Here is a 27771-nt window from a genome sequence, read left to right as displayed (position 1 = left end):
ACATCAAAATGATATGCCAATCAACATAAATAACAAAAAAATTCTAAGAAGTTAAATTCACATCTACAATTATCTCATAATACAACAGGCTTTTGCAAGAGAAATTATCATCAAGGAACAAAGTCAAGATAATGAATTGACAGTCAATGTTAATTACGGTCCATCCAATAAATTGTTCAGAGGGTTCATGAAGAGACACCCATAATTAAGGTGGCTCTATACACCCACAGTTTATTCCAATTTTCAATAGAAGACCACAAAACATATACTTATCAAATATTAAAGTGATGATGGGGATACTATAGGTAATTTTAAGAATTTTTAAATGTTTTTTCGTGTTTTTGTAAAATAATTTTTAAAAAGTTAACTATTAACATATTAAGAGAATGTTTTTGTCATATGATGGATATGTCCTTAGGACACCTAAAAGAGATATAACACTTCTTAACATTGAAAAATGTTATTATTGCAATTTTTTTTAGTATTTCCTCAAAACATAATTTTTCATTTTTTCTTACTGTTGATAAATCATCTGAAAAAGCTGCTTGGTGTTATAAGAAAATGTATTTTTATACATGTGACATAAAAAATTGAATGAGAATAATTGCGAATAAACACAAACAAATATTTTAAATTTTATTTGGTATGAAAGTTTCTCAGGTAAGAGTTATCGTTCCTAAATCCCAAGGCCCACACACCTTGGGGACTTTTTATTTCTGAGATGAATAAAATTTCCTAAACATCATGTTGGAATGATAAATACATACATATTATAGACCTATGTAAGTAGGTATATTTGCTTTAATGCAAAACGGGAAAATTAACTAATAGGATCTATTTATCCCAACCTGAGAGAAATTCAAGGCCACCATCCTATCCCCTTAAAAAGGTATGGTCACGATTTTGGTCAAAAATTATTTTTCTAGTTTTAATTTACAATGCTTCAGAAAGGCATTTTTAATAGGCCACAGACATTTGAGTTGCATTTGTTGAGTTATAAGCGAGTTACAGGGCTTGAAATTCTTTGCTATGTAAACAAAGCGTTTGTTTACATTTTGAACGTTGAAGTACAAAATCCAGTTAAAAACGAATGTGTTAAACGTTAGGAATTGCTTATCTATGCTCAAAATTAATAAAAAGATAGACAAATGGCTGGAAAAAGACTTCAACTGTTATATTGAACCTATGTAAACAAAAACAGGACACGAGCCGTGTTTACCTGAGAGAGAACTGTGAGCGCCGTATCTTGCTTATAACTCTACAGATGACTCTCAAATTTTATTTGATCATTAGAAATGCATTTCTAAAGCATTGTAAACACTAAAAACATAAAAATAGAATTTGACCAAAATCGTGACCATGCCCCTTTTTGGTGGTAAGGAACACCTGTCGATATTAATGTGGATTAAAGTATATTATAATTATAATTACTTTCACCGGTTTAAAATTTTCTTTCACAGTATTCAACCAAAATAAAAACGGTTTAGAAAATTTTGTAAAGTTAAAAATTTGTTTGTTCTCAACGGGATTCGAACTTACATGTATTTCCTATGGGTTTGAAACTAACCCACTGCGCCGTGCTGTAAGATGTCGATGATGGGAATGAAAGTATTCAAAAAATTATACCTGATTTTATTGTTTATTTCGATGAATAATACAACACAACGTGAAGATGTCATATATGACATTACTTGTAATAAATTTTCCAATTATCAAATTAAATCTATTCATATAACAAAGAATCTGGGGGAATAAGCCGTTGCAAATGTCCACGACCATCTCATACCTTTAATAAGAAGTAACAAACGTACGAGTTAACAGGGCATTGAAACGGTGGACAGTATTGTCCAAATGAAAACGTCCAAAAAGGCGTAACTGGGCTTAAATTTTATAGTATTTACATATACTTAAAACTGGCAAATTTGAAATGACAATCACGTACTCATTTAAAGAGTTTAAATACAAAAATGTTGATTACTTTCTAAAAATAATTTATTCACTAATTTACCTCAGTCATCATATACAACCCCTAACGCAATGGGAGTCGACCAAGAGTATAGGGGAGTCGATTCCACCATTTGTAGTAGTCGATTTTTTCCGCTTCGAGGGATTTAGGTAACACCTTTTGTAGGTATTTAAAACAAGTTTTTTCAAAAAAAAAAAAATGAGTGGCGTCGGAATCAAATTGAAAGTGTGGGGGAGGGGGCTAGACTTGTACAAAATATTGACAAGCAAAAAAAGGTCTTTGGTATGTATAAATTTGCAAAAAAAATTTAGCACCCCCCCCCCCCCCCCCCGGTTCCGACGCCTATGATATATACCACACGAAGACTGCGGTAGTCAAACCACTAACGTATAACAAAGGGACTTGTTATTCGTCACTGGTCATACTTTGTGTTGGTCATTTGTCCGAGTGGTCGATGTGTCTTCTGGTTCAACTACTATGCTTTTTCTTTCACAACAAAACACGCATTTGTAATGTGATTTTCCTGCCGATACAATTGGAAGTGAAATACATGCCTAGTTAATCGTTGAATTTTCGTTAGGCGCACACTGTACGTTTGACTTAGCTTGTATTCTGCATTTTGAGCACAATTACATGCTTTTGTCCAGCCTATGTCCCTGTTCTGTTAACAAGACTCTCAAGGATTCAGAGATGGAGCGTTTTATCTTGCCATTTAATAGTTTCTTGCATGCACAACAACCATTTATTTACAACATGAAATCGTGCAATCTTAAAATTTCATATTTTATAAAAGTAGTAGAAAACGCATATCAAACAAGCATTCTGAGAGTATTGCATAAGCAATACACGTCCCCTACCGGTTTGTATTATTCTATGAAAGCTTCCAAGCACACAACTATTTCAGAGCTATTGTAAACGAGATGTCATGCTTTAATCAGAGATAAAAGAACAGAGGAAATTAAAACTACATAGTTGATATAGAAATTAAATAGGAAATAGGTAAAATAATACTCTTTATTTCATCTCCTGTAATTTCGCCAAGTCTATTCTGTATTCGCTGGTAAAAATTTGTGAAAACAATGCAGTGTTATGCACAATATCATTTCTTACCGTCTTCTGTACCCCGAATCAAACCAAACAGTTAAACAGCCCAACCCGACAACGAACCCGATTGTAATAATAATACAAAAAAACCCTGCCGATTAAATTTACAACACAATGCTTGACACTATTTTATAGAATTCATTTGTTTGTAAGAAATGATAAAAGGAATGGTACAGGAAAAGGAATGGTACAGTATACTGACTACATACTGACCTCGTTTATTCAGTTACACATCGAACCCGATAACGAACCCGAACATTAAAAAATTGGAATATAAATAATTAATTTTCTCGAAAATATGTCAATCAGACGCTACAATAGTGTAAACTTGATCTGTAGTTTGACAGTTTGAAGCTGTTCAGCAAGTTTCATATTATTCCTCAAATGCATAAAGAAAAAAAGTGTGGAAAACTGAAGTGGGACAGACAGACGGACTGACGGACGGACGGACAGACGGACTGACGGACGCAGAGGAAAGCTATAGTCCCATCCGGTGAAAGCGGTAGGGGACTAATAAGTTATTATTAACAAATTTTAACAATGTATATTATTAAGTATAGAAAGATATATGTATATTATTAAGTATAAAAAGAAAATAACATTTTAATAATGTAAACAAAAAAAAAAACCCAAAACGCGTACGATTCGAACACCCACTTTTACAGTGAAATTTGTTCAAAGAACTCCTCGCTTACCACAACACCACCGATTCGCTTAGCTTGTTTCGAGGGTATGATATAGCTGATTGTATTGTTATCAGTATTACGCAAACAACTGGACTTAGCCATTTAAAGACCAATCTTAAAAATTAAAAGAAGAAAACTTACTTTTTATCATAGAGTGGGTTTTCGTACCATTTTTTGGAAAATCGAAAAAGATAGACGTTAATATGTGTTATCAATATTCTTTCTTTAAAAATGGTACGATGACCCACTCTATGAAAAAATATAATTTGAACATCCGATTTGTATATCATTTTGTTGCCAAATTAGCATATAACAATTTTGTTGTCTTAATAACAATTAAATGTGAAGTTACTTTTTGTGGGTTATGGCAGCACTGAATGTATATGATTACATATGTTTAATAAATGTAACAAAAGTGAAATTTGTTAGAAAAGTTTTTTTAATGGACATATGTGGTTTTTTGCCTTGGCTTATTCCCCCAGATTCTTTTTCAAAAGAGCGGTCCCCACAAAATTCGCCTCAGTTTAAATCAGCCAGTACCGGAATACCATGCTTCCAGATTTACTTTTTAGCGTACTGCGTCATCAAAAAGTGGTGTAAAAGCTTTAAGAATAAGGACCAGATTAATTCGACCGGGGTCGATATGATATGGCCAACACAACAGTTATCAACAATCAATTCCAACTGCTGGAAAAATGCTTGAAAGATATGGATTAGTATAAAGATGGTAATGCAATACATGTGTTAGTTGCTAATGAATGGCAGTTAGCTCTCTGCTAACTAATCAAAGGATAACAAATATTCAATCAAAGTACTGAAAGTACTGAAAAGCGCTAACCTAGCTTGGTTCTAAGAAAATTTACTGTGTGCAAGCGTAGGCGGAAATGAGCCTTATTGAAATTTTGGTTTATGTTTAATGAATATCAATTTAAAGTATCGAAGGCCAGATTTCTTTAAATATATGTTACTTTCTGAAGATGATGTGAATTAAAGCTGAACACGACTTGTATATGGATACTTGCCTGAAAAAAGATTATACCTTTTGAACAGTAATTTATCACAGTTTTTGACATTTTCTTGCAAAGAATCGATTTTATTTTTCTATATTTTAGCTTCTGAATACGCACTATATTTTTTCATCACTGCGTAGCATCCCGTGCTGATGTACGTAAGCCCCGCAAACCAATCGTATCTACTCGGCCATTTCGGTCACCCAGATAACTGGTTCCCTATACCTCTTACCAGTTTAAATGATGTATATTTCTGCTCATAGAGGGCAGTTATTCCTTGCACCGGAAATAGAAGTCTAACGACAATAAAGCGCTGAGCTATGCTTAGCGCTTTAAAAATTAATAACTTCTGAATCACAATTTATCAAATTGTACTGTCTGTATGCTATTGAATGGAAAATTATACTGGACAAAAGAAAAGAGAACAGTTTACATGTAGTAATAACACAAATAAAGAAAGTAAAAAATATATATATAATCAAAATTTCCCAATTGAATTCAATTTTGAGGGAAAAAAATTATGTACCACCAGAAACTACTACAAAAAAACTTTCTTCGGGATAATGGACAAACCTGATAGCATATACAATGTGGATGAGACTGGGTTTAGCAAAATGGACAAACGAGAGAAGGTTCTAACAGAGAGGTCAAGGAAACATACTTATGCAAGAAGTGTTTCATCAACCTGCCACATCACAGCAAATATCTGTGTATCAGCTGATGGACATGTACTTCCAACATTTCTCATTTTCGAAAACAGCTCCCCAAGTGGAAGTTACAGAGATTGCAAATAACAAACCATATACAGTCAGTTCAAGGATATAATATACATTTTAAAAACTACAACATATTTACCATGAATGTATATTAAAAAAATCAATTCCAATAAACGAAACAAAATAAAAAACAAAAACATATTCAAATCATTTACAAATCAAAGTATGTACAATTAACACATATGACTCGCTCACACATATAATTAATACTTTAAAAATGATAAGAGGGACGCGGTGGATGATAAATACATACAAACACAATTTCTAATAACTAAGGCAATGAAATGTTTACATTGACAGGTGTTCCTAGAGATTGGTCGTTTGGTACCTCACCAAACGGCTACATGGACGGCGAACTGTTCTACAAATAGTTTGAATCAGTGTTCCTACCGAATGTACATAAACGTCCTGCCTCATTGGTCCTTGACAACCGCGAGAGTGATCTCACTCTCAAACTTCTACAGCGGGCAAAAAACAGGTAATGTGGAGCTGTACGGGTTACCTCCCGACACAACACATGTAACCCAGCCTTTGGATGCGGCCCTTTTTAAACATCTCAAGTCCAAATTTTCTGATATTGCTGTCATTGTGGGGTATGCCAGGAAAGATGATTGGCAAGGCAAAGTAAGGCCATGTTTCTCACGACTACCTATATGAACAATATAACACCTCTGTAGTTAATTCAATTTTATAAAACTCCATATAAACTACTTAATTAAAATAAATCATCAGTAAATTTCAATTCGCTGAGAATACAATATATTGCACCTACTGGTACATATTTGAATCACATTTTTTTTTTAAATTAATTACTTAAAAATAAAATATAGCACAGCATTCAATTACAATTTTCATTTCATTTAATTAGATTTGCACTAGTGTTGTCATCCGCCATTGATCAGTGCTTCATTCCACACCATATCAAGGAGGTTTTCAGAAAGACAGTCATTTTCCCTTTCAATCCTAAGGTGATTGACCAGAACCAATCTGCCCCTGCTGAACCCAAACAGCATCTTCTTAAAGAAGAAACTCCTGGTAATTCAAAATCATGAATCAAAATGAAACATATGTACATACCACATTACACAAAAAAAGTCAAAAGACAGCTTAAATCATCAAACTTCTTTTTCAACCAACAGTTTTCTATGAAGTAAGTTTAAACTTTTCATACCATTATTAATCTATTTTCTTTTTAAAGACAATCCATCTGAAAAACAGGACATTCTTTGCCACGCCTGTGGTCATTTTCTTGGGCAAAATCCTTTGGTAAAGCAGGGTCTCATTCGTGAAAACCTCTCTGAGATATTTCTCCCCATCTTTCTGCAAACTTCTGATAAAAAAAGGCGGATCATAACAACATCCATAGTTTTAACAGGTTAATAATATTCAAAGAATACAAAAAGACATGATAATTTTTTATAAACCAGAGAAAGAGAAAAAAGTCAGAGAGAGAGAGAGAGATCAAGTCTAAAATGATAACAATTGTCTATTCAATATCTTATAAAATATAGTCATTTTGTTTTAAATTTTAACCATCAAATAATGATTGTTATCTTATCCACTTGTCATGTCATATAGGACATGCGATCATAACTCGACTAGCACAAAAAGAAGCAGATGAGGAGGAAAAAAAAGAAGAAAAAGGAGGAGAGGAGGGAAAAGGCTGAGAATAAGAGGAAAGAGGCTGAGAGGAAAAGGAAAGAGGCGGAAGAAGAGGAAAGAGGCCGAGAGGAAAAGGGAAGAGAAAAGCCTAAAACAATGCAGAAAAAGATAATCAACAGTATTTAATCCACTAACCAGTATTTGTTAAAACAATAAAAAATACCAGGGTTAATAAAATTGGCTGTCATATTAATAGGATTTAATTTCAATGCTTTACAATTTTATCATACTTTCCATTGTAGGAGGATGAGGAATACTTACCAGTCTTAGAGAGGCCCAAGCGAAGGATAATAAAACCAAAGGTACTTACCCAGAGTCTGTCAAACATCATTCTGCCTTAATTTAGTAAACAACGAACCTATAACTCCCACCAAACCTACAAACATATATACATAGATTAATCAGTCTGATGATTGACTAATGCAACAGTGCACGACAATGCCGCTTTTACTTTTTATGACAGTAAGTCACAAGAAGGCTATTTCAACTCATTGTTAAACTTTTTGTGTTGCCAAAATTGGGTGTCTATCTCTGGGTATAACTTTAATCTACTAACCTGCAGGTCCGAAGTTCGAATATAGCAGTAAGATTAAATTTTTCATGCAATTCACAACTGATATCGTCTCTTTACTTGCCTCTGGTAGTCTTAGCACCGGCACCGTAAACTGAAGTGGTGCAGTTTTGTTTATATGTAAAAATGTGGACTCTCAATTGCAATGTAAATTTAACACACTTAATTTTCGAGGTTGGTAGTGTGTTCTGGAGAAAGTCTGAGGCAAGTAAAGAGACAATACCAGTGGTAAATTGCATAAATCTGACTTGTAATACAAACTTTTCCAGACTGTGTGGAGGACCTATAATGGGGGTGGTGCACTAACTGTCTGGGGAGGGGCAAAAAAAAGTATTTACTATAACTCTAAATGATTATTTTTAGAAGTTCGCTGACCAGCTTGTAGAAGATCCTGAAGTCACATTTGATGAAACGCCAGACACGACATTGTGCTTCTTCTGCTCAAGTCACGAGGCCCCATCAACCAGCAAATCAGATCCAGTTGTCGATGGCTGGTTTTCATGTGATGTTTGTGACGATTGGTATCATTGTGTATGCCAAGGCTTTACAAATGATGAGGACTTTGTTGTCATTCCTCCAGTATGCCAGAGCTGTGCTCGTTGGGAGAAATAACGTTTTCATACCACCACGTCCAACTCCACGTTCGATAAAAACTCAATGCGCATGCGATGGTTGCATCATTGAAAAAAATAAATCAAATTTTAATCTTATTTTGTTTCTGATTAAATTTATTTTTTCTCATAAACTTACATCTGTCTTATCTTGTCATTTTTCTTACGTAATTTAGGTAGTATGTCTATTAATTAGTGAATGTGAATAAGTAAATTAGTGAAAAGATAAAAGCGGCAATAATGGGTACTCGACTTCCTGTTTATCAAAGGTACATGGTTTACTTTTAGTCAGAAGTAAGTCGATATCGAATGGTATGCAACAAAAAACATCATATAAGTTGTATGAATGAACACTGCAGAGATCTGCATAGAAAATTTTACATGACAGTTAATATGAAGAGAATAATTTTCAAAAAATGTGTATCGTTCGGCAATAATGGGTACTCGCACGTTGCACGTTATATCAGCTATTGTCAACATTTTGGTAATAAGGGTCCTGCTCTGCGGACGCCCTACAGTGATCAGTCGGTCCGTCCATTCGTCTTTGCGAGATCACTATTCGCACGTTGCACGTTATATCAGCTATTGTCAACAGTTTGGTAATAAGGGTCCTGCTATGCAGGCGCCCTACAGTGATCAGTCCATCCGTCTTTGCGAGATCACTTATAAGGGGGCCTATCTCCCCCCCCCCCTCCCCCCTCCCCCCAGGTCCAATCTGGCCCATATTTCACTCACAGAGTGTCTATGGTAAAAGATGTGCAGTGAAGCTTGTAGCTGCGGGTCATTTAACAAGAGGCCCATGGGCCATATCGCTCACCTGAGGAACAATAGGTATGATAAAGTCAGCTTAATGGAGTCATAATACAAACCATCTGGACAATGTACTATGTAGATCCTGTATAAATAAAATCCATTCCCCCCCTGGATTTTCTTACGTTCTAACAGGATGATTTTGTAACGTGCAAGGGGGTCACTGCCTGTGATCCCAGCGGGCCCGTACCGGAGATACACTGGGATAGCCCTGATTGCTGCCAATATTTACAAGAGCAGACTTTAATCACCGCCCCTGCACATATATAGGAACTCAACGCTACGCAGGCAGGGATGACCACACACCTATGCAACTCAATAGGTACCAACGTTAACGCAAGTAGAGATTGCCGCACACTGCGCTAGAAAGGCCAGAACACCAGCAGGAATGACCACACACTAGTGCTCCGCCGCAACCACCACCATTACAAGCAGGGATGACCGCACTCTTTTATTAATGCGATACAGGGCAGGGATGACCGTATACTCTGTATTGTAGGTTAGAAAACACGAAATAAGATACAGCAGGGATTTCCACACACTAAATCTATCACAACCTGTTCAAGTTTAACCCCAAACAGTCGCTCAATGTAACTTATTAGACACTGTCCATATATATATGCCGGCCTTAAATAATTCATAGTATCTAAAAATTGGAAATCAAAAATAAACAAACTTATCCGTCCTAACCCAAAAATACTTATGCAGAACAACTTATATATATTGAATATTAATTATTGTATAAAAATAATCATCACAATAATTGGATAACAGTGGATGCATTAATTAAAATAATCAAGAATCAATAAATCAAAAGCAATAACTCAATACAGTAATACAAAAAGATTCTATTGAAAAAATAGCTGCCTGCTTCAATTTTAAAGTCATATCACATGTTGAGTATTGCAGTTCACAAAAAGATCCTTTACAATTGTTTATATATGGGATATTTAGCTACATCTAAGTCTGAACCTTCTTGTGAGACCAAAGAATTGTCCTGGAGCCAAAGTCTTAACAATTACAAAGAATCATCTTGCTGATTAGTTTCTAAGAAGAGGATTCTTAAAAATTTACTTTATATATTCCTATGTAAAACTTTAACACCCCCCCCCCCATGTGGCCTCACCATACCCCAGGGATCATGATTTTCACAACTTTGAATCTACACTACCTTAGGATACTTCCACACAAGTTTCAGCTGTCCTGGCTGATTAGTTTCTGAGAAGATTTTTAAATATTTACTCTATATATTTCTATGTAAAACTTCTCTATATATTCCTATGTAAAACTTTGACCCCCCACTGTGCCCCACCCTACCCAAGGGATCATGATTTTCACAACTTTGAATCTACACTGCCTGAGGATGCTTCCACACAAGTTTCAGCTTTCCTAGCTGATTAGTTTCTGAGAAGAAGATTTTTAAAGATTTACTTTATATATTCCTATGTAAAACTTTAACACCCCCCCCCCCATGTGGCCTCACCCTACTCCCAGGGATCATGATTTTCACAACTTTGAATCTACACTACCTGAGGATAACTCCACACAAATTCAGCTGTCCTGGCTGATTAGTTTCTGAGAAGAAGATTTTTAAAAATTTACTCTATATTTTCCTATGTAAAACTTCTACCCCCCTTTGTGGCCCCACCCTACTACCGTGGGTCATGATTTTCACAACTTTGAATCTACACTGGCCGAGGATGCTTCCGAACAAGTTTCGGCTTTCCTGGGCGATTAGTTTCTGCGAAGAAGATTTTTAAAGATATACTCTTTATATTCATGTGTTAAAATTCGACCCCCCGTTGTGGCTCAACCCTACCCCCGGGGGTCATGATTTTCATAATTTAGTATCTACACTACCTGAAAATGCTTCCCCACAAGTTTCAGCTTTCCTGGTCTTATGGTTCATGAGAAGACGATTTTTGAAAATTTCTCGAAAATTTTCATAAATTCCTAACTTTCTCCCTTTGCAAAAGGGCGTGGTCCTTAATTTTCACAACTTTGAATCCCCTGAGGCTAAGAATGCTTTGTGCCAAGTTCGGTTGACATTGGCCCAGTGGTTCTTGAGAAGATGTTGAAAATGTGAGAAGTTTACAGACAGATGGACAGACAGACAGACGGACGACAGACAAAATGTGATCAAAATAGCTCACTTGAGCTTTCAGCTCAGGTGAGCTAAAAACCATAATCAGCCCCGTAAAGTGAGGTGTTTCAGTTTTTTTACTTGTAAAAACGGCGACTCTCAACTTGACACTTCATTTACCGAGGTCGGTAGCGAGTTTTGGAAAAAGTCTTAGGCAAGTAAAGAGAAGATATAAGTTGTAAATCGTATGAAGTATTCAATGGTACTATTTTTTTTTCACATAGTATCTGTTTAATACGTTAATGAGTCCAAAACTAGTCCATGTTTTTGAGCGCAATCAATACACATTTTTTTCACTTGATGGCACTGTAGCTCCCAGGTCATCCATCCGAATTTTTCAGACCAAAAGCTACAGCCCTGCAGTTTTGAAGCTTTTTGATCAAGGGGCTAGGTCATATCGGACCATCCAAAATCTTTTTATCAGAGTATATATACTTTCCACATAGCCCTTTATGGTTTATACCTCATATGATTTTTTAGAAGAAAGGGTGTGTAGTGACCTTGAACCAATTTTCAAGGTCACATGTGACGGTCATAGCGTGATTTTACGGAAAAAAAAACATGTCCGGAGAGTATCTTTTTTTTCTTTGCTCCAATCTGACTCAACACTTCCTCCACATGGTGTGACATTGAACTATGTTTGTAGGTTAAGTGTCATTGTCATATCGGATCATACACAAAATCTTTTTAAGAGCATTTATATACTCTCTACTTATCCCTAGGTGGCTAATATTTTACTTAATTAGAACTATTTGGTGAACTGTGTGCAATGACCTTGAACCAAGTCAATGTAAAGGTCAAAACAGATCTCTTTATAATAAGTTTTAGACCATTTGCTTAATATTGCTAAAATTGAACAAATATACATATTTGTAAAGTGTAATGAGATTGAATTAGAAGTTCTATGCCAGCTTGAAAATTAGTTATATGTCTAGGTTAAAGACAAATTATCTGAAATCCTTTTGTCCTGTAGACCATTATTCAAGCGGGGTCTTTTGAGACTGTTATAATCTCTATGTTGTCTAGTTCACTACTGTATTTACCTACCATGCCACTATATGTATTTTATGTGCTTAACCGAAATTTTTCATCATTTGGAGTTCGATCCATAACCTCGATCAGTTCTGCAATTGAAAACTTCAAGTGCTTTTACAGTCTACGTTTTAAATTAGACTTATCAGATAATATCCCTTATTTCAATAGGCGGAATGATTGTTAATTACTACTAGGAAAATTGAATAATATGTAAGTCTTGCAAAATCATCGAGTCTTTCTTTACTTTAAAACTAAAAAACCTACATTGAATGAATTATTCATTTTGAACATGTCTATAAAAATAATTGATTTCGTTTAAAAGCAAAGATTGTGTCTATTTCATTTAACAATTCTTATGTTTAGTTCTAATCAAGCAGCAATGGCAATCTGTTACAACAATGTTTTTCTCACGTCAGTACACCGCTGCGATATATATTTAAACTACTTTTGTATTACGGTGTTATTACTTATTAAGAAGACTACGTTTGTATTTGTTTGCATTATATGTAATGAATATTCTCAATCGGATATGCAGATCACTTTATTCTAAATAATCAACATTTGTTCACAATAAACCGTAGGAGCCTTACAGCGTCCGGGAGCACAATAAGCAAAGCAAACAACACGATAATTCCGACCCCTAGGGAGCCAAGAGCTACGGCGGAAGGTCGGTTGTCAGCAATGCAAATCCTAGAGTTTCTGTAGGACGACAACCCCTTCTTGTCTATTACAAGACTTTCGTGTGGTGCCAGAGTCGCTGTTGGGATGGTGCCGTTTTGACTGCATGAGCACACACAGAGCGCCTGTCCCGTCCCATTCTGTATTGAATTTGTGGTTGCTGCCGGTTGCAGAGTGGTATACTGGAATACCGGAACTGTAGATGACATGGCTGTTTCCGTTGTAGTGTCTGTCGTGAAGAACAATTTAAAATAATTTTTGGTTAAACTGATATCTAGTAAGATTATTTTTGTGCAATGCAAAGTTTACTTGCTTATTCGTCCTCCGAGGCAATAGCTATTAAATTTTCTGGAGTGGAAGATTCTTTGTAAATACTTATTTAAATCACGCACGGAAAACAGAAATCTTAATGATTTGTCCCAGAAGCGTGATTATATTTTTCACGTCGGAAGCTAAATAATCAGACGTTTTCCTTGAATTCTGTCATTTCATACCGTTTTCACAAAAAACCATGTTATGCAAGAATCGTGCATGCAAAAAGATCATTGTATCCAAACATATCTACCTGTCATTGCATTAACATTGAGAGATATTAAATTAAAAGAAATTATCTTTAAAATATTAAGCGTATTAATTCAAACGAACCACAGTTGTCTTTAGTGTAGAAAGAGCATCCAGAACATGTTGTTGACATTGGAACAGAAGAGCTTGAGAAATAACAATTCCCCGACATCCTCCCGAAACCTTTACACGACGGATTCGATGAACATTCCATTTTGCAAAATTCTAGCGTTCCAGAAGTACTGTATAGAAGATTTGAACTCGATCCTTTTCGATAACTGCCATGATCAATGTATGTGCAAGCTTAAAAAGTATGAAATTGTACACGTTAATTTCTACTCGTCACACTCGACCATATATACCATCTATAGATGAACGCATCAGTCTAATGAATGCGATTTATTGACGTAAGGATACATATAAAACATCTTCTTACAAATGAAAAAATAATATGTTATTCCTGGACTTTTAGAAACTTTTTATTTATGAAACTTTCTTCAAATAGAGAGGGGTTCTTAGATGATTGCTTTTATATCTATATTTTAATCAAGATACTGTATATAGGGTTATTTTCGCCCTTACACACTTGCGCTTGGTCCGTTGTGAATTCGCCGAGTCACAGTTGTGTTTAAAGTTACTTAATATTAGATATTGAAAATCGCCAAATCATAAATTCGCCCGCTGAAACCGAGGGTGAAATGGTTATAAATTAAACAGGGCGAATAATTCCCAGTACACAGTATATATTAATTTCAATTAAGTACCCCCCCCCCCCCCGAAAGAAAACCCAAAACAAAACAATCAATTGATTACATTTTTGTAAACCAAAAACAGGAAAGGGAATTGGGGAGGCCCTGGCCTCAAATGTTGATAATTCCTGATGTAGATAATGTGTTTTAGACAAATGAATATCTTTCATAACTTTAATTATTTGATTCGCAGAAAATCAAGAATCGTTTCCTTGTCATTATCTAAATTCTTACAATATTGGAACAGAGGATGGAACTTTTCTTTTTCATAAATCATAGACATTATTATTATTTTCTATAAGTAAATTAAAGATATGAATAAAAGAGAAGCATGCCTTATCTCAGCATCTGAAAATGTCTAAATATCTAAAATGACTTATCGTTCAGCAGATGTATGCAGTCATATCTACAATACCCTGCATTCTATAGATATTTTCATGTTGACACGAATATTTCTATGCATTGTTTAGTTCAATTCTATGTACAATTGTGCCTCAATATTGAAATATATTTAGTTTTTGCAACCTCTTAAGATATCATCTGTGTTTATCTAAATGCAAATGCATTTGTTCTGCCTTCATTAATATAAACTGTTCTGAACAACTTGAACTATGCACATTCAGTGGTATAGTATAACATGTACTTTCGAGTTCATGTACTACGAATTGGAAAGTTGATCCACCACATATAATCATAGCCTCAATGCAAAACAAAATATGGTATGCACATGCTTAGTACTCAGTGGAGATATCCAAGTTCTTCGACATTTAAACCCAACTTACACCTGTTTCAGAAACCCAATTTAGACCCGACTAAATATTGGCGTTACTTCGTTGGTCGGACTAACTTAACCCCAAATTAACGCCTTTTTGAGAAACGCCTGGTGTTTCGTTTATCCTTACACCACACACTCATTTTGCCCTGATATCCATAATTAGGTCGAAGAACCTCTAAAGAACTCAGGCATTTCATTGTACCTCTTTAATTTTATGTCCCATAATTTTAAAGCATCATTTACTGTTTTCAAAAGTATGTTATGCTTTAAGGTATCCGATCCATAATAGCCCCAGATTCATTAGCCCCAGATTCAATGAATCTGGTTGCATAACAGATATGTATGGGCTTAATGCTTGGTATCCCTGGACATAATTTCCATGTTTAAGTATCAGTATGTAAGAGTGGCATGTGTCCTTATTAATGACCTTTTCCTTTTCTTGAAGAGTTGCCCCCTTTGCTTTTATTCTAAATCAAATAATTCTAAAAAAAATCTTTGCGGTATAAAATTTATTTTCAATAGTTTTTGTACTCATAATGATCTTTCCACCAAGGCATCTATTGATATTCCTAGTATTTACTTTTTTATTTTAAAAAATGTGCTTGTCCCCTTTTACCATAATGCAATTTTCATTAATGAATTACTGCTTAGTTAATAATGTTTTTGAAAGATCCCAAAAATGGAAAGAATGTGGAATTTCCTGAGAAGCTCATATGAGTATCACATTAGAAACTTGCTAAGCATATGTTCACCACTTGTATGTAATTTGTGATAGATAAATAGTTAAAATATGAACAAGTGCATTAAGCCTTCTTTCAATATATAATTTCTTACCTTGATAAATCCGAAATGATATAAAAATCCAGATTCCATAATGATGCCACATCTTTAAAAATAAAAGAAAATACGTACTTTTAGACATCTTGAAATACTGCAAATTGTATTTAAAATAATACACGAAAACTTTGATATATTAATGTCAAATTTAGTTCTCAGTTATGAAACGGTATGAGAATATATAATAACGATATGCAGGTATGTAAGAAAAGAATACCTCGCATTTCAACCATGCAACAACAATGCGAAAATTCTTCTTATGTAAAGCTAGTTATAGCTGCGAATCGATTGCTAGTCCATTCATTTTCTTAAACCATTGAGGTAACGTCAAAACAACTGGTGATTTTTTAAATAGCTTACCGTGTACATTTTGGAATTTCACAAACAAGAAGAAACTGACCATTGCTTTGTTTTGTACAAACACAAGAAATATTTAAAGTTCAAGTTAAAAGGGTACGCCGATACGTTTTCGTAGAACAATCGTACTCTTAGATGTATTTCTATAAATTTATGAAAGCTGTGGAATTGGGTTTACGATTGAAATCTAAAGACGTTCGAGTAAAGTCATGACAAAACTTTTTTAAAAAAAACCCGCTGAACTTAATTTCTTAAAGCCAAAGTAATATCTAGAAATCCAAGACAACATATTCACTTTTGAAAAATTAATTTCTAGGTCACCTGAGTCACTCAGATGACCAATTGCAATTGGTCTTCGTCCGTCGTCGTGCGCCGTGCGTCCGGCGTAAACAATTTTACATTTATAACTTCTTCTTGAAACCTACCATGCCAATCGCTACAATTTTTGGTGTGAAGCATCTCTGGTAAGAAGAATTTAAATTGTGAAATTCATGGCTCTACCAACCCTGGGGTGCCATGAGCGGGGCCAAATATGCAAAAAAAAGCCAAATTTTCTTCTTTACTTCCACACATGTGAGGAATAAACTAAATGCATGGTTATGATGTCCATACTACCAAAATTGTGAAATTCATGGCCTCTGGTTCACGGGTTCAGGCTCTAGGGTGGGGTAAATATGGCCATATAGTTAAAATGAATTAAATTTTAGAAAATCTTCTTCTCTACTCCCATATATATTTGTTAAAAACTAAATGCATGATTATGATGTCCATGAGGCCCTCTACCAAAATTGGGAAATTCATGACCCCTGGGTCATGGGTTCAGGCTCTAGGGTGTGGCCAATATGGCCATATAGTTAAAATGTATTAAATCTTAAAAATCTTCTCTACTCCCATATATATTTGTTTAAAACTAAATGCATGATTATGATGTCCATGAGGCCCTCTATCAAAATTGTGAAATTCATGACCCCTGGGTCAAGGGTTCAGGCTCTAAGGTGGGGCCAATATTGCCATATAGTTAAAGTGTATTATCTCTTAGACAATTGTCTTCTCTACTCCCATATATATTTGTTTAAAACTAAATGCATGATTATGATGTCCATGAGGCCCTCTATCAAAATTGTGAAATTCATGACCCCTGCGTCAGGGGTTCAGGCTCTAGGGTGGGGCCAATAGGGCAAATCGTAAAAATGTATTAAATCTTAGAAAATCTTCTTCTCTACTCCCATATATATTTGTTTAAAACTAAATGCATGATTATGTTGTCCATGAAGCCCTCTATTAAAATTGCGAAATTCATGACCCCTGGGTCATGGATTCAGGCTCTAGGGTGGGGCCAATATGGCTATATAGTAAAAATGTATGAAATCTTAAAAAATCTTCTTTTCTACTCCCCCTCATGTTGGCAAAAAACTGAATTAATGGTAATGATGTCCACTAACTCCTCTACCTAAATTGTGAAATTCATGGCCTCTGGGTCAGGGGTTCAGGACATGAGATTGGGGGGGGGGCAATATAGTGTTAATGCATATATTGTTTAAAAATTTTCTTATCTATTCTCACACATCTGTATTAAAACTGACTTATAGATATGTTAACCAGGAAGTCATCTACTGAAATTTTATTTTCGTTACCCCTGGTGTATGGGTTTTGACTTTAGGGCAGGGGCAAAATGGATGTTTAGATGTTAATGCATATAATGTTAAAAAATTATCTTCTTTACTCCAACACACATGAATTGAAAACTGAATTCATGGTTTTGTAGACCAGATCTTTAAGTTTTTTGCCAAAATTATAGGTTTCATAGTTCTTTTTGAAAGATTTCAGGCAGGGAGGTGGTCGTCATTGCAAATTAAAAAAATTTCTACTCCAGAATGAAACCTAATTAATTAAATGCATATATAAGACTCCTCGACAAGTTTGTGTATGGGTTATATGCTACTCAGGTGACCGTTAAGGCCAATTGGCCTCTTGTTTTAAATGCCATCTATTTTCTTGTATTGATCTTCTGATTGTATTGTTCATTGTAAATTAAGATACTTTAAAGCTGCTTGGTCCGATTTTTTTATCAAATTTTATGCACACTTTTAAACGATGGTTATGCTTAGTATATGTATAATAACAGACATTGCAGTAGTTTTTTCTGGTCAATTAAGCCAAATTTCAATGAAAAAAATATGTACAAAATTTGCTAACAAACAAAAGACATAAAAGGGTACCGCGTTATTTCGCCTCGTGTTAAACTCACCCCTGACGATGAGACGGGAATGGTTGTATTACGACTTTGACACTGCATTAAATAAAGGTCGAAATAATCAGACAAATTACAAATTAACATGTGTACGTTTTGTTCGCTAATATGTCTGAAGTTTGCTTTCTTTACAATCGATTTATAGCATGCGAGTTGAATAACCCAAATCATTCGGGGGACGAAACCAAACGGTTTCCTTTTCTAAGAATTCCCGTGATGCACTATGGTTTGTTTTTTCGTTTGCCCAAAAGAAATTATTTTTATTTACTTTGAATATTTCTAACTTCGAAAGGAGACTGATTCTGCTCGTGTAAATAGGAGAAAGTCCATAACTTTCTAAGATGGTTTGTATTGGAAAACAATTTGATACTGTAATAACAAAAAAAATCGGACCAAGCAGCTTTAAATACCTTATTCTGTTACATACATATCCTGTTTTGAACTAGTTAATTACCAAAATGTACCATCAATGTTTCCTTCTCCTAGTATATATTTGCTTGGCAGTTATTAAAAAGCTTGTTATTCGCATAATATATTTACATCTTGCAAACATTTCCCCTCTAAAGTATTTCTTTTTAAAAATCGATTATAATTTATTTCGAGATTGAGGAAATTAAAATCTACTTGACCAAATAATAATTAATTTATTCAAATTTGATGTGACGCAAGCAACAAGCAAAAGATCGACCGCACCAAATTTGTGTCCTTAAACAAAATAAAGAATTGGTTATTATAAATTTTAAGGACTTTCAAATTTATTCTCATGCATTTGTGGCAAAACATAAGTAGAGAGCCAACAAAAAAGTACAAATGCTCTTAAGGAGAATTTTAAAAAGGAGGTATGTTATGACCTTGACCCCAATCTAGAGACTTCACTCGATGTCAGAGCAGAACACTTCTGTCATTGTAAGTGCAATAAAACTATTGATTATTGGTAATGACATTACATATCTTGAATTAACGAGGTGAACTTTAATTAGGTAAACTGAATAATCAATAGTCAAGTCTTTATTTGACCATTTAAAAAAAAAAAACTTGACACGGTTTGTAAGTATCAATTCATTTTGGTTGAAAGGAAATGATTGAGCTATTGGTTCTTCAATGTTTTCCCCAGATATATGGTTAAGTTCAACTGAACTATGGTTATATACAGATGCATCTGGAGCTGAGGGGAATGTAGCGTCCTTGTATGCTACACACACGGATTTAACCAGATTTAGACCATGAATAAAACAGGTTAGTCATAGAAGACCTTTAATAAAACCGGAAACAACGTCACACATAATACAGGGGCAACTAGAGGTACTGTGAGCAAGCTCACAATTGATACCCCCGCTAAGAAAAAAATCATAACGCGTGTATTTTTGCTATTATAGAAAATATTGGATGATTCTATTTCACTGACCATTTTCTATAAATAACAACTGCTCTATTTTTTAAAACTGTTAATGCTTATAGGAGTAAACAAACCAATTTCTATCCTTTAATTCCATTTTATTTTAAGTTAACTGTTAATGCACGAGGACATTTGCATCCTTCCTTTAACAACCATGATTCAAATCAAACGAAATCCACATGTCAAACAGCCATTTAATATTTAAACATTTGGAATTATTGGTATACTGAGCCCGATTTTTCCGGAAAAATTTTTCCACACATTTTTTTTCAAAATAATAATTTCATCGGGGCAGACCATTTTCAGAGAAACGGGGATGAAAATCTGAAAATAATTTTATGTGGCCTGAGAAGAGCAAGCTTTGGGTCAAATTTTAGCTTCTAATATTTCCATTAATACAAGAAATGACACAGACAAAATTTTGCATTTTCGAAACAATGACCATAAACTTCCTCGATTGACCTTGGGTCAAGGTCATGACACACCCATACGTCATAAGCAATATTTTATGTGAAGTAAGAACATTCAATGCTTGTCCATAAGGAAGATATGGACCGGTCATGAATTTTGCATTTTTTCTGCCTGTAACCTTGACCTTGCACGAATGACCTTGGGTCAAGGTCATGACACACCCTTAGGTCATAAGCAATCTTTGTGTGAAGCAAGAACTTCCAATATTTCTCCATAAGAAAGATATGGACCGGACACAAATTTTGCATTTTTTCTGCCAGTGACCTTGATCTTGCGAGAATGACCTTGGGTCAAGGTCATGACACACCCTTAGGTCATAAGCAATCTGTGTGAAGTAAGAACTTCCAATGTCGATGTTTCTCTATAAGAAAGATATGGACCGGACACGAATTTTGCATTTTTTCTGCCAGTGACCTTGACCTTGCCCGAATGACCTTAGGTCATGGTCATGACACACCCTTAGGTCATAAGCAATCTTTGTGTGAAGTAAGAACTTCCAATGTTACTTCCAATGTTTCTCCATAAGAAAGATATGGACCGGACACGATTCCACAGACAGACGGACAGACAGACAGACGGATGGACGGACAAGGTGATTCCTATTTAGCCCCCAAACTTTGTTTGCGGGGGGTATAATAACCCAACATAACACAGTAGGAGATAGCATAGAGTTGTCTCTCTTAGAGTACGTTATGTAAATTACAAACACTACATCCCTTCCTTTCTTGCAATACAACTATGTACCAGATGAAATAACCTCTAAAAAATTAATCAATTTAACACATATGCAGTGCCATACTAATTTGTACATTGGCACAAATCATTAACTTGTGTTGACAAAGACATAATAAAAAAAATTCCAAATTTAACATGAAGATTTCCTATTACATTTTACCAATACCAGAATGCCAATTCAGTTATTTCCCAGGAAGTTATTAATACAAAGAAAATCCCTCAAATCTGGATGGCAGTTTCTTATTTCTTCCAGGTCTACTTTGAACACCAACAGTTTCACTACTTGTATCATTGGACATACTGACAGACTCAGTACTACACTGACTTTCTGAGTTACAACTTACATTGGTACTTGGATATGTCTCACAGTTTTCATCAACTCTCTCATCATTTTCACTCAATTTTGGTTCATTTGACAAACAATTACGCTCTCTCTCATTGAATTTCTTTAAATGTGTAACATTTCGTTTGTACTGTACACCTTCATCTGATTCAACAACTACACTATTGCCTTTCATCTCAACAACTTTAAACGGTGATGCGTTAAATGGTGTGGATAATTTGTGTTCGCGATCTTGTTTAACAAGAACTTTAGCACCCGTATGAATATCGGATTCAACCGCTCTTCGACGTTTATCGGAATACATTTTGCCCTTTTCCATCTGTTCCGCATCGCGATCGCGTACTTCAAGATCATCAACATTGTAGTCAAAAAGTTCAGGTAACTTTGTGCGAAGCTTGCGACCAAACAAAAACTGAGAAGGACTAACACCAGTCGTCGTGTGCGGCGTATTGCGATACATTACAAGAAATTTATCAAGTTCCGCTTTCCAATCTCGACCTTCACCGTGAGCAATTCTAACACGTTTCAGTATTGATCTATTTTGGCGTTCAACTTCACCATTCGCCTGCGGTCATAGAGGAGTCGTTTTGTGGTGGACAATACCGTTGTTCAACATGAAATCTTTAAAATGCTGACTCACAAACTGAGGACCATTATCTGTATGGATTGATAACGGCAACCCATGAGTTAGAAAGAACTTTGAAATCAATGCTGTAATATTCTCAGAAGAGATATTTTTCGTGATTGCGACTTCAAAATACCTACTATAGTAATCAAATAGTACTAATATGTACTCCTTACTCGGTAATGGACCTAAGAGATCTGCGGCGAGATGTTGCCAAGGCGCAGAAGGCAACTCGGTGCGCTTCATCGCTTCGGGTTTACTAGGTTGACTTATTAGCTGACACCCGTTACAACTTCTACAAAACGTTGCAACACATTTGTCAATCCCTGGCCACCAAACTTTACTTCTTAATCGCAATTTCATTGCATGTATGCCGGGATGTCCTTCATGCGCAAGTTGAAGAACCTGATCGCGCAATTGTGCTGGATTTACGATTCGCGTACCTCGTAATACTCATTTTCCAATCGAACACAATTCGCTCCTTATTGGCAAATATTGCTTGAACTCGATGCGATGCCACTGCTGATTTACAAGACATTGTCTAACCGAACAAAGTTCTGGGTCATCCTCTGACGCTCTCTCAATATCGCGAGTTGTCATAGCAATCGGTGTTGCTTCTACAGGTACAAACCTAACGTAGTCGTCTACAATATTGTGCGACTTCTGCGGAATGTCATTTTTGACAAGACGTGAAAGCGTGTCTGCTATGTTCTTCGGACCCGGAATGTACCGAACTTTAAAATTGTACGGTTGCATGCGCAACACCCAACGCTCTATTCTAGCGCAAACCTTTGACTTTGGAGAATAAATACACTCAAGCCACAGGGGCTCGTCACGAAGTTTTTTCAACCTTTTATATATACCACCTCTATACTATAAAATACACAAGGGAGGAATCAAAACTCGAAATAATCGCTACCTCCCGATTTCGGTCGCCGCGTATTAATTCTTCTCGGACGTTAAACCCTGCACTCTAGGTATCATTAGATCGGGAAAGGACCATAGTTTTAAGGAATACCTGCAAAATTTAAACATCGGCAACAATTTTAGAAGTTTTCACGCATTTTCTTCCAGTTTACTCTCCGGTGACACTTTCTTCGATCAGATGTCGCGCACCAAATTTATTCATGCGCTCTCATTGGTTAATTTTGTTGATCAAGATAAATCGTACGCGTATTTTATAGTGTAGAGGTGGTATATATAAAAGGTTGAAAAAACTTCGTGACGAGCCCCTGTGCTCAAGCGGCTTGTGATCAGTGAGGAGCTCAAAATCTATGCCGTACAGATAAACATGAAATCTTTCACATGCCCACACTAGAGCTAACGCCTCTTTCTCCGTCTGAGAGTAACGACTTTCCGTATCGCTCAAACTACGGCTCGCATATGAAATAACACGAAATTCACCATTTTGCTCTTGAACAAGTACCGCCCCTAGTCCAACGGGACTAGCATCAGCTATGACCTTGGTCGGCGCAGATTTGTCAGAGTAGCCTAACGTTTCGGCATCCGCAAGACGACGCTTCAGTTCATCAAATGCTTCTTGTTCCGATTTTCCCCATCTAAAAATTGCATTTTTTCGCGTCAACTCGCGTAATTGGACAGCAATTGTTGCTAGATCCGGAATAAATCTAGAACTGTAATTCACGAGTCCCAGAAAACTACGAACTTCTGCTGAAGTTTTCGGTTCGCGCGCGTCAACGACAGCTTTGACTTTAACATCCGCCGGACCTATGCCACGACCAAACAGCACATGACCCATAAAAACAACCTGTGACATGTTCAATTGACATTTGTCCCTATTAAGGGTAAAACCTTTCTCATAAACACTTTGACAACATTTTCAAGACATCTATCATGTTCATCATGACTACTTGCATGTACAATGATATCATCCATAATATTGTGTACACCCTCACAACCTTGCAACACTTGTTGCATGACCTTTTGATACATTTCAGGGGCACAACTAATACCAAACATATGACGTTTGTATCTAATAAACCCTTGTGTGTTACAAAAGTAGTAATTTCTCGAGATTCAGGTTTCAATTCAATTTGGTGATATGCCCAAGTACATGTAACATCAAGTTTGCTAAAAATAGTACTAGAGCTCATTTCATGCAAAAGATCATCAATAGTTGGAATAGGATGACGAACTCTCTTGACGGCGGTATTGGCCTGGCGCATGTATACGCACAATCTGGTGTCATCACCTGAACGTTTTGGAACGCACACAACGGGCGACACCCACGAACACAGCTCTTCAACGCGTTCAATGATGTCCAGGTCGAGCAGTTCATCTAGCTTGTTTGCGAGTTTGTCACGCAAACTTTACGGTATCCGCCTCATTGGTTGAATCACTGGCTCAACATCTGGATCAATCGGAATTTCTAGGTGAAACGATGTCAGCTTCCCTACCCCCTTGAAGCACTGAGGGTACTTATCAAACACTGAACGGTTATCTGCGTTGACGGCATTACTAACGCTGCGCACGATCTGTAGGATACCCAACTGTAGAGCTGTATCACGACCAAGTAGGGCCTGTCCCTTCCCGTCGATGACCACGAATTCCACATCCGGTATAACGGTTTGGTTATATTTCATGGTTGCTGTAAATATGCCAGCTACCTTTAGGGGCTCTTGACTTCAATAAGCGAAGAGTTGCTTGTCAGCTTTGGATGAAACACATTCGATGCGCTTGTCCTTCAGACTGTTCCATAACGGCATCCCCATAATGTTACAACTTGTTCCTGAGTCGATATTCATGCTGAGGTCAACACCCCAAATATTCACAACGAGGCCATCATCTAACACAGAATAACGGACACTAAATGCGTAAGCTTTGTCCTCATCGCCTTGATCTAGCTGCTCTGTTATGCTATGAACTCTCCCGTGTTTCCCCTTAGCACTCCAATTTTTGGTTTTACACTGTCGTTCAAAATGTCCAACTTCATTACACTTACGACACTTTTTCCCCTTAGCAGGACATCTAGGATCATTCCGTAAGTGCCCTTCATAACCGCAACTGTAACATGTTAGTCTTTTTCACAAAACGTCTCTTATGCTGAACACTAACCTTGTTTACAACATTGCTACTGGCTCCTTGGGATGATTTTCAATTGATGTGGCTTGTCTCTCAGAGTCTTCCATAGCTCTGGCGATTTCACGGACTTGGTCGAGAGTAAGTTCTCTACCTTTTTCAAATAGTTAACGGCGCAAGTTATGACGTACGCACTTGTCGATAATCTGGTCACGTATCCTCTCGTCTATTGCGTCACGGTTCCCGAATTCACACGTTTCTGTACGCTGACGTAATCGAGTTATATACTAGTACTGTTCAATAGTCTCCTGTGTGGACTGTGCCATGTTTCGAAAAACAGATCTCTCATAGGGAACATTTGCTTGGGCCTTAAAATATTTGTCCAAAGCGTTCAGCGCTTTTGCGTAAACGTTATCACCCGTACCTTCCGGTAACGTAAAGAAAATGTCTTGCACGTCCATGCCTGCTGTATGTAGAAGCAAAGCCTTTGCCTGAGCTGCACCCTCTATCCCTTTCCCTGTTACATATAATTCAAATGCCTTACGCCATCTTTGCCATTTGGATGCGATGCCAGTTACATCAGAAACATCAAAATGTGGAAGTCCATGCAAATCATGCCTCAAAACACCTGCCATCGTGATCCTTAATCGTTAATTATCCTTGTCGCCAATTTTATGTAGCGTCCTTGTATGCTACACACACGGATTAAACCAGATTTAGACCATGAATAAAACAGGTTCGTCATTGAAGACCTTTATTAAAACCGGAAACAACGTCACACATAATACAGGGGCAATAACCCAACATAACACAGTAGGGGATAGCATAGAGTTGTCTCTCTTAGAATACGTAATGTAAATTACAAACACTACAGGGAATGCTGCGTTTTTGTTTTTGGTAGTCCGTGGTTCAAAGGAGAATGGAATGACTTTTGGCGAAATCAGATCATAGCAGTTTTAGAATTATACCCAATAGCTTTGGCTGTTGATGTCTGGCTAATATATGGCTAATAAGTGGATTTTGTTTAACACAGTCAATCAAGCACTGGTTCATGTCATTAATAAACAAACTGCAAAAGATAAGCACATCATTCTTTTGAGAAAACTGGTATTGATATGCTTGAAGTTTAATATTTATTTTAAAGCTCAGCATTTGACTTCAAAAGAAAATTTACTATGTGATTGTATTTCTCGTTCAAAGGTAAATCAGTTTTTACAACTGGCACCCTGCATGGCCGACAGCAATCCAGTCAACATACCTCCACTGCCGCCATTTCCAAATTGAGAACTGACATACAAAGACTATTCGATGCGAGCCTTACTAATTCCTCATTAGCTTCGTACTCCCATGCTTGGACAGTTTTTAAAGATTTTGCCGAGAAATACGAGTTAATTATTGAGTTTCCAGTGAAGCAACACATATTAGTATACTATGTTGCATACCTATTTTCAAAGGACTATGCTGCAACAACTATTTCATCATATCTCTCTGCTATTAGTTACATCCATGAGCTCAACAGTTTTGGGGATCCATGCTCGTCCTTTTAAATACAAAAATTGCTCTTATCAACACGCAAACTTGATCCTTCTCAAGATGTAAGAGTACCTACTACAAATTAAAGTACTGAGAGTACTGAAGACTTGAAAGTATCCACGTTTTACTCAAATATGTTCCAAAAATTATGAGTTTGAATAAGTTGTTTCAATCTAGTATGTTAAAATTCAGCTTTTTGCAATTGCCTGATACTTTGTCTAAATTTTACTAATTCCCGGTAGGGACTGTTTTTCATAATATACGTATGTTTCAGAATTTTACGTAAAATAAGACCCCAAGGAAAAATTTTAAAAACTACAACTAACCGGGAAAATCAAAACAAATATTTCAAGGTAGATAATTTAAATCATTAGATTTATTTAATTTTGTGATCCAAGGGAAAATCCACAAGTTGGGCGCTATCTGTTATACAAGGTTTATGAAAACTCCGAAAACTCTCAAACTGCTGAATTACCGAACAAAGTGAACATTTGTAAACCGATAACCAAAAAAGGTACCTGACGTTAGAAATATTTCCTTTTACAATAAGATTATTCCAAGTACTATAACAATTTAAAAAGTTCGTCACGGTAGCCATTTTGATTTTTTAGACCGACTTATCTGTCTCGATTTTCTTGCAGCGATTCATATAAAATTAATAGGTAAAAATAAGTTCGTTCGCCAATTACTACTTTTTGTGTAAACTCGTGGATCATCTACTGGCATTACGATACAACTGTTCCTTTCATTAAAAATCATCCTCCGAATTCAGTCAACTGCTTTTCAAATTGATAAAACTAGAAAATGGAGATCAGAAGTGAATGAATCACGTTATATTTTGGGGTAGACCTTTCCTGATAGGCTATTATATTTATCGTTAAAAATAAAGCAACAGAATAATAAAGACATTAACTGATAAATTTACAGAGATAGGTCAGTTAAAGGACTGGTTAGAAAAAAAAATAAGGAAAATTTCCAGATCAGTTACTCAGTGCTAATGAAGGAGAGTTGGTATCATGTCTAGGAAAAAATATTCACATGGCGGTA

General features: G+C 36.0%; 1 protein-coding gene and 1 long non-coding RNA gene across 8 annotated transcripts in view; one reads left to right on the top strand and one right to left on the bottom strand.

Moving 5' to 3' along the window:
• Positions 1 to 4797: 4797 nt before the first annotated feature.
• On the top strand, positions 4798 to 9033 carry LOC128193197 (uncharacterized). 3 transcript variants are annotated; one of them, XR_008244604.1, is made up of 3 exons: positions 4798 to 6577; positions 6741 to 7506; positions 8139 to 9033. It is a non-coding gene; the product is annotated as an uncharacterized LOC128193197 (long non-coding RNA). The 3 variants fall into 3 exon arrangements; XR_008244603.1 differs by having other exon boundaries at positions 4798 to 6917; positions 7121 to 7506; XR_008244605.1 differs by having other exon boundaries at positions 4798 to 7322; positions 7447 to 7506.
• Positions 9034 to 12251: 3218 nt separating this feature from the next.
• The window catches only part of LOC128180706 (uncharacterized), a 41599-nt gene continuing 26079 nt past the window's right edge, over positions 12252 to 27771 (bottom strand). For 2 of the 5 annotated variants that reach the window (XM_052848870.1, XM_052848852.1), the window contains 3 exons: positions 15972 to 16023; positions 13698 to 13916; positions 12578 to 13281 (listed from right to left, as the gene is read on the bottom strand). In XM_052848870.1, coding sequence (XP_052704830.1) covers positions 12929 to 13281; positions 13698 to 13916; positions 15972 to 16023 — 624 coding nt within the window. In that variant the 3' untranslated portion in view covers positions 12578 to 12928. Of the gene's footprint in view, positions 13282 to 13697; positions 13917 to 15971; positions 16024 to 16191; positions 16298 to 16334; positions 16414 to 27771 lie in introns of those variants that run through there. The other 3 variants (XM_052848834.1, XM_052848842.1, XM_052848860.1) reach the window with 3 other exon arrangements.

The sequence above is a fragment of the Crassostrea angulata genome, chromosome 1 (assembly GCF_025612915.1).
Source record: "Crassostrea angulata isolate pt1a10 chromosome 1, ASM2561291v2, whole genome shotgun sequence".
In the NCBI taxonomy this organism is placed as follows: domain Eukaryota; kingdom Metazoa; phylum Mollusca; class Bivalvia; order Ostreida; family Ostreidae; genus Magallana; species Magallana angulata.
The sequence above is the reverse complement of the archived record's forward strand: the minus strand, read 5'-3'. Positions and strand labels throughout refer to the sequence as shown.